Below are 13,588 nucleotides of genomic sequence, written 5' to 3'. Positions count from 1 at the left end.
CAATCCCAGTGATGAATGCAAACAAAATTTTGGTGACACAATCGACACAGCAGAGACTTATGAACTCCAGTTTTGCAATAACCTAATCTATTTGAAGCAGTATATACTTTTCCATAAATTATAAACACGAATGTGAACTCCTAATATTATATTGCTATTTACACATAAAACTAAGGTTTCAATATATCGCCGCCGCGTCGGGGATTCACAGAACAAAAAATATACGTATAAACCGTTCAGGATGTTTTTAGACAAAAGTGAGCCATGAATTTTTTTCTTCACGTTGTATAAACTGATTCATTGACTAAACGGTTTGTCTGACCGTGCGTGAGACTGACGTTCACTTGAGGCTGATTGACCACATATATTGTTATTTAGAAATCATATTATGAAGTTGCAACATTTCTAACTTCTGCCATTAAAATTTGAAATGCCGAAAATTATTTTCTTACAACAAAAAATTTCTATAGAAAGGTGCTAGATAGTCCCCCAACTCAAGCGTGACATCATTCTAGTTACAATCATTTGATTTATTATTGTTAATATTACTAAAATTTAATAAAAAGCAACCCAAAAGACGTTGTATAGTCACTTCTGCAAAAATGGGGATACACACAGCGCTTGATCAGCGTCTCGCATTCTGTTCCCGTTCGTGATGCTATAGCTCATTTTCAGCACTAAGATAAATAACGATTAAAAAGAAATGCTTTTCAATATTCAGTTATAAAATTTCTGTTGTCCGCCTGAGAATATAACTTGTGCGATTAATAAGTATTTTAAATTACTAATTATATCCACGTTGAAATCATTGTGCAATTTTAGAATCACTACTCAAATTTTATCCTTTTTTTTTGCTATCGTTTGAAGTTATCATTTTGTCTATGCGAATGTGATTTTACTTTCCGAGTAGGTAGTATTGTAATAGACCCCATCGGACGAATGGCTACTTTCATTTTTTCTTCTCTTTATGACCCCTAGACTACGAAAACATACATAAATAGGTTTCCTATTTCTCCGTTTAAAGTCTATCTTTGATAGAATTTTCGTCTTATCAGATCACCGTCAATTTGAAAGTTTGAGTTGAAACTGCAACGATCACAGACAAACTTTTAAAAATCCATGACTGTATTTGATCGTGTTTTTATTACTCTCTCGATCTCGATCTAACGAACGGCTACTCTTATGTTTTTTCGACATTTCATGACCCCTGGAGTGTGTTTTCGTCTGTCGTATGTGTCGATTTTTATTCCACAATGGTAAAACGCGAACCAGAATTTATCTAATCCCGATAAACAATTTGATGACGTCCCCTCATCATTTGGCGTAGTTAAGTTTATCGAGATTTTATGAAATTAAATAATATATACAGGGTTACAGGGTTTTTCACGAGAAGCTCCACGCCTAAATAATTCAAGACACAAGCAGAAATACAATTTCAAAACCATATTTGAAATTTCAAACTATTAAAAAAAAAACTTAGTTATCGTTTCGTGTAACAACGTTGACGCAGTGTCAGATACTGTCATAATATCCGTTCGCAAAACTCCCGCACTGTCAGAATGACATTCTGTTGGTATGAGAAATAATCCCCTAAAAGATTTTTAAGTTTATATGATTACCGCCTTAAATTTCAAATTTTCAATATTAATGAATGAAAAATCAAATGTTTATTAACTATTTTACCTTTTTGAGTTGCTGAAGTGTTCAATGTGTTTAAAGAACTTGTCAGTAATTCAAACAAATTGTAGCACCAGAAGCGTAGAAGTGGACAGTAAGGTCAAAAATATATATAATTCAAAAAAAGCTTTCGTTGTCGTTCGTGTGTCATACTCTTTCTTTACTTGAATTGATAAAAATCTTCAATTAATGTGCTTTTGACATTTTTATTTGACAAGTTATTTTAGTCACTAATTTGTCACTAGATTGCAATTTTGCAACATATTGTACAGGTTTTTCGCATCTCACCACTGAGTACACTCAGGTCATTTTTTCCAAATCTGACACTGACAGTGCGGGAGTTTTGCGAACGGATATTACTTAAAGCTGACATTTCATGAGAAATGACACAGAGTGTATTCAAACAACGAAAACACAAGATATGATTTTGATGTATGGTGAGTGTTTCATGGTTGTGTAGACAACGTGATTCGTAAAAACGCCACGACGAGGTCTTGTTTTGAATTTGTTTATGTTCAATTTTATAATACTGAATGATGATATTCAACATGTAACGGAGAAACATCAAACAGGAAACAAATTCAACCAATTTTATATTCATTAATAATAATAAACTTATGCCAGATGATTCATGTATATTGACTATTTTACAAAGTTACAAATAGTATTTTGTGAAATATGAGGTAAAAGTATGTTTATCATGTAATGCGTTGTCATCATGTGTGAAGAGAAAAGCTTACACCTGTCTCTTGTAGCATTTCTTACAAATTTTGATTATTATGAATTAAAAGTTGTTGTGATGGTGGTTTGCTGATTCGATAATCTTTTAAATTACACATAACTTATAACGACAAAGGCATATACTCATTCACGTGTAATCGAAATTGTTGTTTTTCAAGTTGCATAAATTGAAGTAAATGGAATTCATTCCCGTTCAGGATAATCTTATAAGTGATACTTAGTTCAGGAAAGACTGGATTTTTTTACAACCACTTGTTGCACAAATTGAATTTGTTGAGTAAAACGACAGCAGCGACACCTAAAACCTATAGGACAATACATAGATGTCATAGTACTGAGGATTTCTGCTTCAAACAAGTTTGTGAGATGTTGACCGTATCATTCTTTGTTGCAGATATGATACCCCAACAAGACCTCGCACATCCTCCTACAGCAGTAGGTCAAGCGCGACAGCAAGCCAAGTCACATCTGCTATACCATCCCCCGGAACACCAGGTTCCGTAACACCTAGAGGAAGCGGCTCCCGTTCCCGGATAGCCCGTTTTGCCGAATACTACGATCAAACGGGCGAATATGGACCGGAACGCCACTTTCGCAACTACGACGAATACAGTCAAGGTTCCGCTGCTTCACACGAGGACGGATACGAACACGAATATCCTTACAACAGCCCTACACATACCGAACCTGTAGAAACTAGGACTGCACCGGCTGTGGTCGCCGATCACACGAACACGTCGTTCGTTCAACCAGACATCCGAAATCTCCAGAAAGAACGCGTGCATCTCTTGGAACAGCTGGAGGAGTGCCCCAGTTCAGGCGACGAACTGATCAGCCCGAAGAAACGATTAAAGCTAGACCTGCTGGAGAATTCGACAACTAGTGATGTGATCATAGAAGCAAATAGGGATCATCGGAAAGTGATGGAGGTGAGGTTTTTGTAGGTCTCAGATCATAGTAGAGGTTCAAATGTTCTTTTTTCTTCATAGCTTGTAATGAAGGTCTCAATTGGTGAAATTGCATTCTATTATTTTTCGAGCGTAAGCTAGAGAAGTATATTATAAAAGTAGGATCCATTTGATAGTCGAAATGAATTTCATGTTTTTTAAGGTTTTGTGACTTGTACAATGCGCATATGTCGCTTTCCCATTTTCGTCGGTCTGCCTGTTAGAGATGTAATTAGACACATAGTCTCTGACACTACTGAACCAATGCTGTTGAATTTTGGATGTACTTTAAGTGTTACGATACGTGTAGTGTTTGAACACTGATCAAAATTTCCTTGTTGATCTCCATGAATAATTTGATGACGTCATTTAAAAATTTTGCTGGGTTTATCATACCTAAATTTTATAATGTATGTAATTATACTTTCATACATGTAGTTTATTAATCCAGTTAGCTTTTACTTTAAACATCTGGATATTAGAAAAAAATATAAAAATTGTTCAAAGAAAAAATGGCCCAAATTAATTCAGACAGAACTTTCTCTCAATCCAAAAGTATAATCAAACAACTCAAAATTGTGACGGCAAAATTTTGCAATTTGTCTTGGAAACTAAAAAGATCGATTGCTTTGGAATTTTGCACACAATTTAAGGTTATTGTGAACTTTTTTCGTTCATTTTGTTCATTCCTTCAACAAAATTCATGTTGTCATTTCAAAGGTTTTTAAAGCCGACCTCGTTGGTAAAGGATGTCTTAAAAAAATTATAAATTTTAGGATAAAATTCTGGAAACACAGTACTCTTATTATAACCGTCTAAATTGATACGTTTGTCTGTACTAAAAAATTATACATAGCATGCTCCTTTACATACAGCTAATCCACCCTTATTTTGATTTTAACTTACAGGTGCTATCATAAAAAAATCACAGAATTTTAAGGTAGACTTGTTTAATTAAATGTGTATCAAGAGACGTTCTATTGAACTAACAATTTTTTTTTTGTAGTATTTAGACAGTGAAATTTTACGATTCATCCATTTATCTCGAACTAATATTTCCTACTTTTTTGAAATTTTTGATATTATTAACGTCATTGCCCACAAAGTTAATGACATTATCTGAAAAGAATAAATTATTGAAATATAAAGCGTGAGGCTTGAAATTGTTTGCGCTTCAATAATGTTCTTTGAGTTGGTGAAATTGCTGACACAGGATCCTTCAAAAAATTAAATACTTATAAATTGATTTAGTTTGTCTATAGGTAACACAGTGTTACATTTTATACATATATCAGAACTAAATAGATATAACCTGATTGAAAAAAATATGAAATAAATTTCCATCAATAAAATGGAAAGTTAGATTTACATCGAGTTTCAATCCTCTTTGTCTACATTGTTGCTCTTCTTCCACTCTACCTAATATGACTAATTTTGTAAATCTTTTCTAGGTGAGGCGGCTCTCTGATCCCAACGTGAAGCATCATTCAAGGAGGCCGTCTGTCGACAACAAGCACACACGAGATGTGACGCACGACCGAGGTAATACCTACCTACCACACCCTATCTGCAAAAGACGCAAGACCGCCGGCAGCGACAGCGGCTCGAGGACCCACCACTACGACCATTCCGGATCGGAGAGCGTAGGCGGTTCCAGGCCGGGCACGCCACTGGTGGACGAGCGTCCTGAGCATTTCACCCCCAGCGAGCCTCGCAGAATCCCGCGGGAGCGGGAGGGCCCCCTGACTCTGCCGCTTCCGCGGTTCGCGGCGCAGGTCCTGAACCGCGGCAGCGTCTCGGTGGCAGGAATCAAAGGCCAGAAAGACAACGTCCTATCTAGTCCCCCGCCGGCGGTTACGAGCCCCCGCATTTCGAATCCTAAGGTAAATAACTGAAAAAATGTATAGGGTGCGGACTTTGCAAATTGTCTTTGGAACAAATAAGAAGTTTTAAGAGTAGCTTTGGGTTTAATAGCGTACGAGACATTCGGCAGAGTGGAACGGATATCTACAAAACGCGGTTAAAGTACAACACGGGTTTATTCGTTTATTAGTGGAAATGTTGGCATGGGGTAAAAAGCAAATTTAAGGATATGTTGAATAAGAATGGAGACATTTCTTTAAAGAATAAATAAATACATAAATACTCTTAATGTGATCGAAAAATAAGCCATAAAAATGTGTCGTTTGTTTACAGTTGGTCTATATATTAAATGTATATCACGATCAGTTTAAGATTTCGTATTTGCTTTTAAAATGTATCTGGTTTTCATGTTTGAACACTTATACATACATATATGGAATGTTATAAATATATTTTCGTAGCATAGCTTTGTTTACTATAAAAGTCGCTGTTGGTAAGATTAAAAGATGTTCACATATGAGTTAAAAGTGAAATGGTCCACCCAACAATGAAAAATTAGCATGTGTCCACAATTTCCTTACCTGGACTAAAATTATTTTTTGAAGATAAAAAATTACTGCAATATTATTTAGATATAACTCAAATTATTATTTTCCAAGGTATTTTTTTGAAAAGTGTTAAAATCGTGTTTTTTGGTATTTCGGATCCCAATAAAAATTAAACTAGACGTGTAGAAACGGCAAAAATCATTTTTATAGAAGTTTTAGGATACAAGGAAGTCATTTATGCCCAAAAGACGACAAGTGTATGACTTCGGTTTTTTTTTTTTTGTAGACCTGTGATAATTTAACAAAAAACTTGACAAGTTATAATGTCAACTTTGACATAGAACGCCTGCTATTATAAAATAAGTGAAGTGAATTTTTATTTCTATTTTTTTTTTTATTTATAATGATTGTGAATAAAATAGTATACATACACTCGGTGGACGTGTTTCATTCCCGTCTCACGCCTGTTGATCTCGATGCTACGCGTCTTGGTTCAACAATCTGGCGTTCGACGGTAATGAAACACTTCCCGCCTCGGTATGTAATATACTAATTCTGATGCAGAGAAAACATTACATGTTTAGAATTTGTATAAAAGACAGATAGTTGGAATCTGTCAGTCATTCACTAACATATCACAATACATAGAAATAACAGTGTTTTAATATATAAATAATTCACCAGGATCACTCAAAACTCAATTTTCAAACCTATACAAAACTTAACGTCTGTCTGTTACACTAATCTGTCTAACTGAAGAAATGTTTCTGTTCCCACCCTCATGAGTCACGATTAATAAACTGTACCGTGTTTTGGTTCTGCGTATGCGCTTACAAGTACTTCACAAACATTTTTTTCAAACATTTTTTGCAAGATATGGATTATTTTTTGATGCACTTGTCACATAAGTGTTCTTACCATACTTGAACAGAAACTAATAAAAAAGATTTAGCAAGATTTCTTTGTTAGTGGAGTTGGTAATAGTATACCTATAGAATATTTTATGACTACCAACAAATACTTTCAGCTTAAGAAAAAATAGTAACATTCTGCTTAAAAGTAAAAAGTTCTGGATAACAGCTTACTGTAACACTTTCGAGTCCACTGTTGTGTAGTTTAACTTACTTTGTCATTAAAAGCATAATTTTATTTAATACATACAAAAGAATATTTAACTTGCCTTATTTAGTCAAATTCAGTTATTTACTAAAAAATTAGTCGTCAACTTACTGACTATTTTGCGTAGACAGGAAATTCGTTCAAACGGCAGAAGTTGGTGAAAACAGTAAACGGAGCAGTGTACATAAACACGAGCTAATATTCGACTACTTCCGAATCAGCGTATAAGCTGTACTGCTTTAGTCACTGCTTTACCCGTACCATGGAGTCTTGCAAATGCCTCTATAAATTTTGCGGCACTAATAAACTAATTAAAATACAGCCACATGAAAAAAGCTGGTGCCATAACTTATCAGATATAAACAATATCAATAAATTATAACGGTCTTTTAATTAGGGCAGATCAGGTAACTATTTATGCCCATATAAGGTGTGTTTTAATAGAAAACAATTCTTTTTTGCTCTTGTTTAGTTTACGTTCCTTTGTGACATTAATGTTCGGCATTTTTGTGTGGGCTTAGGTGTCCATAGAACGAAATTAATTTATCACAATGGCTGCTATATAATTAATAAATGAAAAATACCGAAGTGCAAGAAAAAAAGTGAAAACATGAAAAAACACTAGCCTATAAAAGTAAATGGATGAGCTGTGTAGAAATTATGAAGTTATTGAACAATTTTTTTACATTAATAAAAGCAATATAGTCGTATTCTAAATATTTTCAACCCAATTTTCTTTACTGATCATTTCTATTTAACAATTGAACAAATTTGTTCCCAATGCAGAACCTGGAATAAAGACATAAAGCGAAAGCAGAGTTGGTTGAAATATAAGAATTAAAATGAAAAGAAAAATTTGAGAAAAAATCTGATAAAAAAAAAATTTTCATAATACATCACAACAAAATTCTTTCAAAAGTTTTTAAAACATGTTAAGAGTCGTTTGCCTAGTTAATCACGAAAAAAAATAGCAGTGATATAGACCTCACGACACAGTAAAACTTTGGATACGTTCTTGGCAAAAGAAAAAAGAAGAGTATTTCTTAAATGTGATGTATATGAAGTTGCTAAAATTTTAAAACCTGTAATTTTAAGATACAGTTCTATTATTAGTATTCAAAAAACAGAAAATGTACCACCACGTTGTATTAGTGGTATTAAAAAATGTTTGTACTATTAAAACATCCTATTCTACACAGGGACTTTTTTTTTTTCAAAATGCCAATAATACATTCAAAAACGTTAAATATTTAAAAAATTATTCGCACTCGTCACGAACGTCACCCACATCTTCTCGAGCGTTCCACTCGCGTAATCACATTTAAAAAAAAAACATCAAATTTTCTATAAAACACAAAACAAATCATGTCAATAGTCAGTCATATCTAAAAGTGCAATCGTTATTCTGTTTGTCCATGTTCTTATCTTTTGTGTCAAAAAGGAGAGTAGTCATTTTTAGAAATCGTCCAAAGATAATAGCAGAAATATTGACACAACTAGTTGTTCTGTTTTAATCTCTACAATAATTTAATATAGACACCGTTATTATGTTAAAGAATGAAATAATAAATTATTTATTTTTATTATTTAAGCCGCCTAGTCCAGTGCACGTCCCACCGCCGGCATCGCCGCCTCCGCGCCCACCCAGTCTCAGCTCGAACTCGAGTGATAGCGACATCACACCGCCCAGTCCGTCTCTGGACGAGCGAATACGGTCGCTAGTCGAAAAGTACGAGAAATGGTCCGGCTCCAGGGCGCTAAGTGCCGCCGGAGGCGATGCCCTCGCCAAGTCGGATGCAACGAGGGAGAAGTTCAGGTTGAGGCATAAATTGCTGGATTTAGATCTAAAGGAGGTGCAGCCTTCGGAAATTGTCAAGTCTGTGATGGCCAAGAGGTCGGTTTTCGACGAGGATTTGAAGAGGTTGGAAAACGTTGGGGAAAAATACGAACCGAAGGAATTCAGTTCGTTTCAAAGGGTCGTGAGCAATGTCCAGATTTCTATACCACCACTACCTTCATCGGCACCGCCAATTCCAACCGCTACTCAGCTACCCAAAACTCCTACGATGCTTTCCCCAAGATCTGCTGGTAAGTTTGACGTAGGTGTTTTCGTTATATAGATTTACGTATCCAGATGGAAGAAGGGTTTAGCTAAATCGTGCTCGAGAAATACGGGGTAATTATATACACTGCCTCGGAAGTAGGTAGGTTAAATTAGAAAACGTTTGTTATTTTGGGCTAATCGATCAGGAATGCGGTAATAATTTGTCCCTTTTTTATTCTTTTATTTTTGTGAGGATATTTTTAAAATTATAACTACGTAGAATCAGAAGTTACACCAAAGATCAAGTCCCAACTTAAATCTTCATAATTTTTACATAGTAAGTAAGAAAAAAGACATCCGTTTTAAAAATTACCCGAGAACTGCATATTTTTACAATTTTGCTTAGAAAATAAATTTGAATTGAAGTATCACATGGTGGGATAGAGACTATATAATAAAAAATTTTAATTTGAATTTGCGAGTATAAGGGTGGCTGAACTTCATGCTACTTTAAAAACCATAGATGGGATTTTAACTAAACTGTGAATACATTCATGTAAGAATTCTCAAAATGACCTCCAGTTTGCTATATCACATCAAAAATGTTTATAAATGAAACAGCAAATCTGTGACTTTCTATTGCCAATCTTACTACAGGTAAACAAGATATACTTTTGTATAATATATTGGTGAAATAACAGTAGAAACGAAACTAATGGTATCGCTTTAATATTTAACATTAGCAATCTGTGACATCGTTATACATTTAACGTTGAATATTTTTTAATTGTTTTTATGACTCACCTTTTTCAAATTTTTTAGTTACATGTTGTTACAGATTAGAGTTCCTTTAAAGATATTTTTTGTCTTATTAAATCTTCAGATGCAGTTGGATTCATGTCGCAGCATCGACTACTGAATAAACACTGTATCTGAAGATATACTTCCATTGCTCATTGTGGATGCCAAACGCTTACTAATACAAAACACAATTATAATTATTGTTACTTTACATCTAAAATAATAGCAAAAGTTTCAAAATGAAAATAGAATCGACCTAATATCTCAAAAATATTTGTAAAATATCCGTTGGCAAATAATTTATTATCATAAAAATAAGCAGGTTTATGTGCAATAGCATTTGTGCCATATGATGGATCAAATCCAGTAACTAATTAAAACCGTATACTTAATTATTTCACCTTCGTTACGAATTTTACAAACATGGCCAATGTTCAATGACTAATTTTAAAAGAAATAAGTGGATTTGAGGCAATCTTCTGAACACAATTGAATTGCAAATGGAAGGTAAAGAAACACTGAGGGTACGCCTAAATCTTTGACAACACAGGGTACAACATATCTACGAATGTTATATCTAACACTTCGTTTTATTTGTGATTTGTTGTTGCTGACACACTTCAAGACTTTTGTGGCTGAAAGAAATTTGAACTTGTCAGCACAACATTACTTTGGCACTCTTAACCTAATTAACGCATTGCAAATATGTATAAAGTTTTACTTTCTTTAATATAGGAACGTACACACTGTACAAAGAAAAGACATCGTCTCAATGACAATGCCTTGAATCGATGCTAACAAAATCTGAAATCGAAAATAACTTCAGAAAATCAATCTTCTGTATCTTGTCTGGCAGATTGATGAAAGTTTTTAATCACAGACTCTTTCTTTGAATGTATATATGTAGTTATAGGAAATAGTTAGTTAAATAGATAATTAAAAGTGGTTTTTTTTTCTAATTATTTCTGTGCTGCTGTTAATGGTCAATTTGTTATGTTTTTTTTTTTTTTTTTCATTTTCTACATTAAGAAGTATTAATTTACGAACATTTTCCATTTAGCTGTTGAAGGAGTAACCCCAATGCGACATAATCCCGAAGTGTGTATTCCATTTTCCAGAGTTTTAACACTGATGTGATAACATGAAGCTAATCTGGAATGATTTATTCCCAATCATTAGAATAATTAAATGGAAAGCCAGGCCATGTTGCTTTTTTAACATGCCAAAATATGCGTACAGACGCGAAACTTTTAATAAAAACTCGTTAAATATCTCAGCTTCAAAATGTATTAAAAAAGTGTAAGAGCATTATTAACTATTATTTATCTTTAGGTCCGATTGTTGGATTTAATGCAACCAATAAAAAAATATATTTTTTTTTTCACTTAACGCTCCTTTTACAAACTTTGAACGGTCTTTCAACTTGAGTATTAGAAATTTATTTTAATAACTTTGCAATCTGACCCTGCAAATAGCATAAGGAATAGAAAAAAAACTTTGGTTGATATAAGTAGTCCCAATTTTTATTGCCAACAACAAAAAAGAAAATTAAGAAAACTCACAAGTGCTCTTAATAAAATTATTTGATATGGTATTCTGGCGCTTGAAAATAATTTTTTGACAAAGCGCCAAGCGAGCTGTGCTTCTCGAAACAATTGTTGTATTTTGCCCTTTTAAATCAAAGTATCAAGATATTAACCATTTGAAAAAGATGCCTACATTAACAATGTGGTTACTATGGATCACACTACGGCCCTTGTGCGAAAATACATAGCCAATGATAATACTCCGAGTGCTTGCCAAATTGTCGAAAATTAGGAAACAACTTGATTTGCACGAGCGGATATTTTGCGGACTATTTCCTGAAAAAAAAAAAATTGTTCTATTCCGGTAAAATTAAAAGAGATTGACGTGTTTAAAGTTATGTTATAAAATAGATGTGTAAATAAATAAACTCCACTTAACCTTAAAAAATCAAAGGATCTATATGGAAGCAATTTTAATGTTTTTGTGTAGCAAGAGGGTATATTTTTGAAAGAAATACAACTGCATCGGAACTCGCCGTGACATTAACAGATTTCGCCATCAATATCAGACGATGTGATGGTACAGAATATAAGAAAAGCGTAATCAAGGTTCTGTGGAACACTGTTGCAAAAGGTATGCAGTGTGATTAAAAAAAAATGCAGGGGTCGTTGTTTTCGTGTGTACTAGACAGAGAGTTAAAATGCAAAAGTTTCTTTAAATGTACATGTAATATTTGTACCTTACAAAAATTTGAAATTTGTCTAATTATTTATTATTCAACTAGATGTTAAATCTGATAATTTGGCACTAGGGCAAAACTGAAATTCTATTTTTATTGGTCGTTATGAAATTTTTTAAAGGAAATAGTCAAATGTAAATATGCGTCAGGTTAAAAAAGAATGATAAAGTTATTAACTTTGCAAAAATTACGTAAGGTACTAATTTTGCATTCCTCTATTCAAAATCATTGTGGATCACCCGAAAGACGAGAACCGAAAAATTTACATTCACACAAAAATTAATATGTTCTGACAGGGACGACACAACATTTTAAACAAAAAATGCAGTTTACATCATGTTTTATGTTAAAACAGCAAAATGTGTCTTTAATAAACTATTTAAAATTAAAAAATTGTGACAGCCCAATTTATTTTTATTAGAAATTTGTGTTAGTGTCTACTGGTAGTTGACGCTTGTAAAATGACAGGCTCGCATTTTCGCCCTAGGGATTAAATAATATTTCAATCCTAAGGTATGTACGCTTGTTTTCACACTCCCGGTTAATTTAAATCCGAAATTGTAAAAATAAATTCGAATGTTACTTTAACGACAAAAATTAACTATAATGCTAAAGTACATTTCTAAAAGTAAATATATACTGGCCGGCAAAAAAAAATCGCTTTAGAAATTATTAATTTAACTAGTGATTTTAATTTTATGTAAAGAAGCATTCACTATTTGCACAGGGTATACAAAAAGGGACAAATAAATGCAATCACTAGTTAAAATATAATTTTTGAAGTGGTTTTCCGAAATATTTCAGGGTGGGCGGTTTTTATTTGCCGGTCAGTGACATACGCAGTTACATACAGTACATTAAAATGTGTAATTTGTTATTATGTGACTACATTTGCCTGTACCTCTTAATTATTATTTTATGAATGATAAAAACACCGCAAAACTTTTTGGAAAAGTTACAATATTGATTGTGGGGTATAACCAAAACAAGCTATTCAGGCTAGAAACCGTGAACTACGTGCGTTAAATTAGGAAAAAGTTTTAACATTATCACGAAGGTTGTGGATAAAATATTTGAAGCAAGAGTTCGCCAACTTTTTTTTAGACAATCGTAACTGACAACATCCGATCTAAAAATTATGTTTAAAAAATTGAACTCAAGGAATCAAATACCATTTCATGGACTGGTTTTTCCCCCTTAATGTAACTAGGTAATTCGGTGAGCGTACACCTCATTAATTTAACTATTTTATTAAGACCGCTGTTTTTATATAATACACCAGCTTCAACCTTTCGCACTTTTAATATCACGCATAGTGTTAGTTACAACAATCCCAAGTTTTTGTGCTAGGAAATCAAATTGCCACCGTCAGGAGCTCACTAAGGTACATGTAAATGCTACTTTTGTTGGCCATTTTTGGCTTTTTACTTCTCGATTTCATGTTTCCTTGACGTTTCATCACCCTTGAAGTACAAAAAAAGTAATCTTCCGTTTCCGTCTGTCTATCTGTCTGTGTCGATTTTTTTTTTCGCATTGCAATTTTGTAGCGGGGCATTTTAAAATAAATTGAATTATTTTTTTC

General features: G+C 33.4%; 1 protein-coding gene across 5 annotated transcripts in view; it reads left to right on the top strand.

Annotated features, from left to right (window-relative positions):
• The window catches only part of LOC135131903 (protein split ends-like), a 139,427-nt gene that overhangs the window by 91,063 nt on the left and 34,776 nt on the right, over positions 1-13,588 (top strand). For all 5 annotated transcript variants that reach the window (XM_064059762.1, XM_064059760.1, XM_064059763.1 and 2 more), the window contains 3 exons: positions 2,813-3,352; positions 4,822-5,248; positions 8,488-8,983. In XM_064059762.1, coding sequence (XP_063915832.1) covers positions 2,813-3,352; positions 4,822-5,248; positions 8,488-8,983 — 1,463 coding nt within the window. The remainder of the gene's footprint in view (positions 1-2,812; positions 3,353-4,821; positions 5,249-8,487; positions 8,984-13,588) is intronic.

The sequence above is a fragment of the Zophobas morio genome, unplaced genomic scaffold (genome assembly GCF_036711695.1).
Source record: "Zophobas morio isolate AGI-343-1 ecotype UQ-CSIRO unplaced genomic scaffold, CSIRO_AGI_Zmor_V1 ptg000021l, whole genome shotgun sequence".
NCBI classification, from domain to species: Eukaryota; Metazoa; Arthropoda; class Insecta; order Coleoptera; family Tenebrionidae; genus Zophobas; species Zophobas morio.
This window is presented reverse-complemented; position numbering and strand designations above follow the sequence as displayed.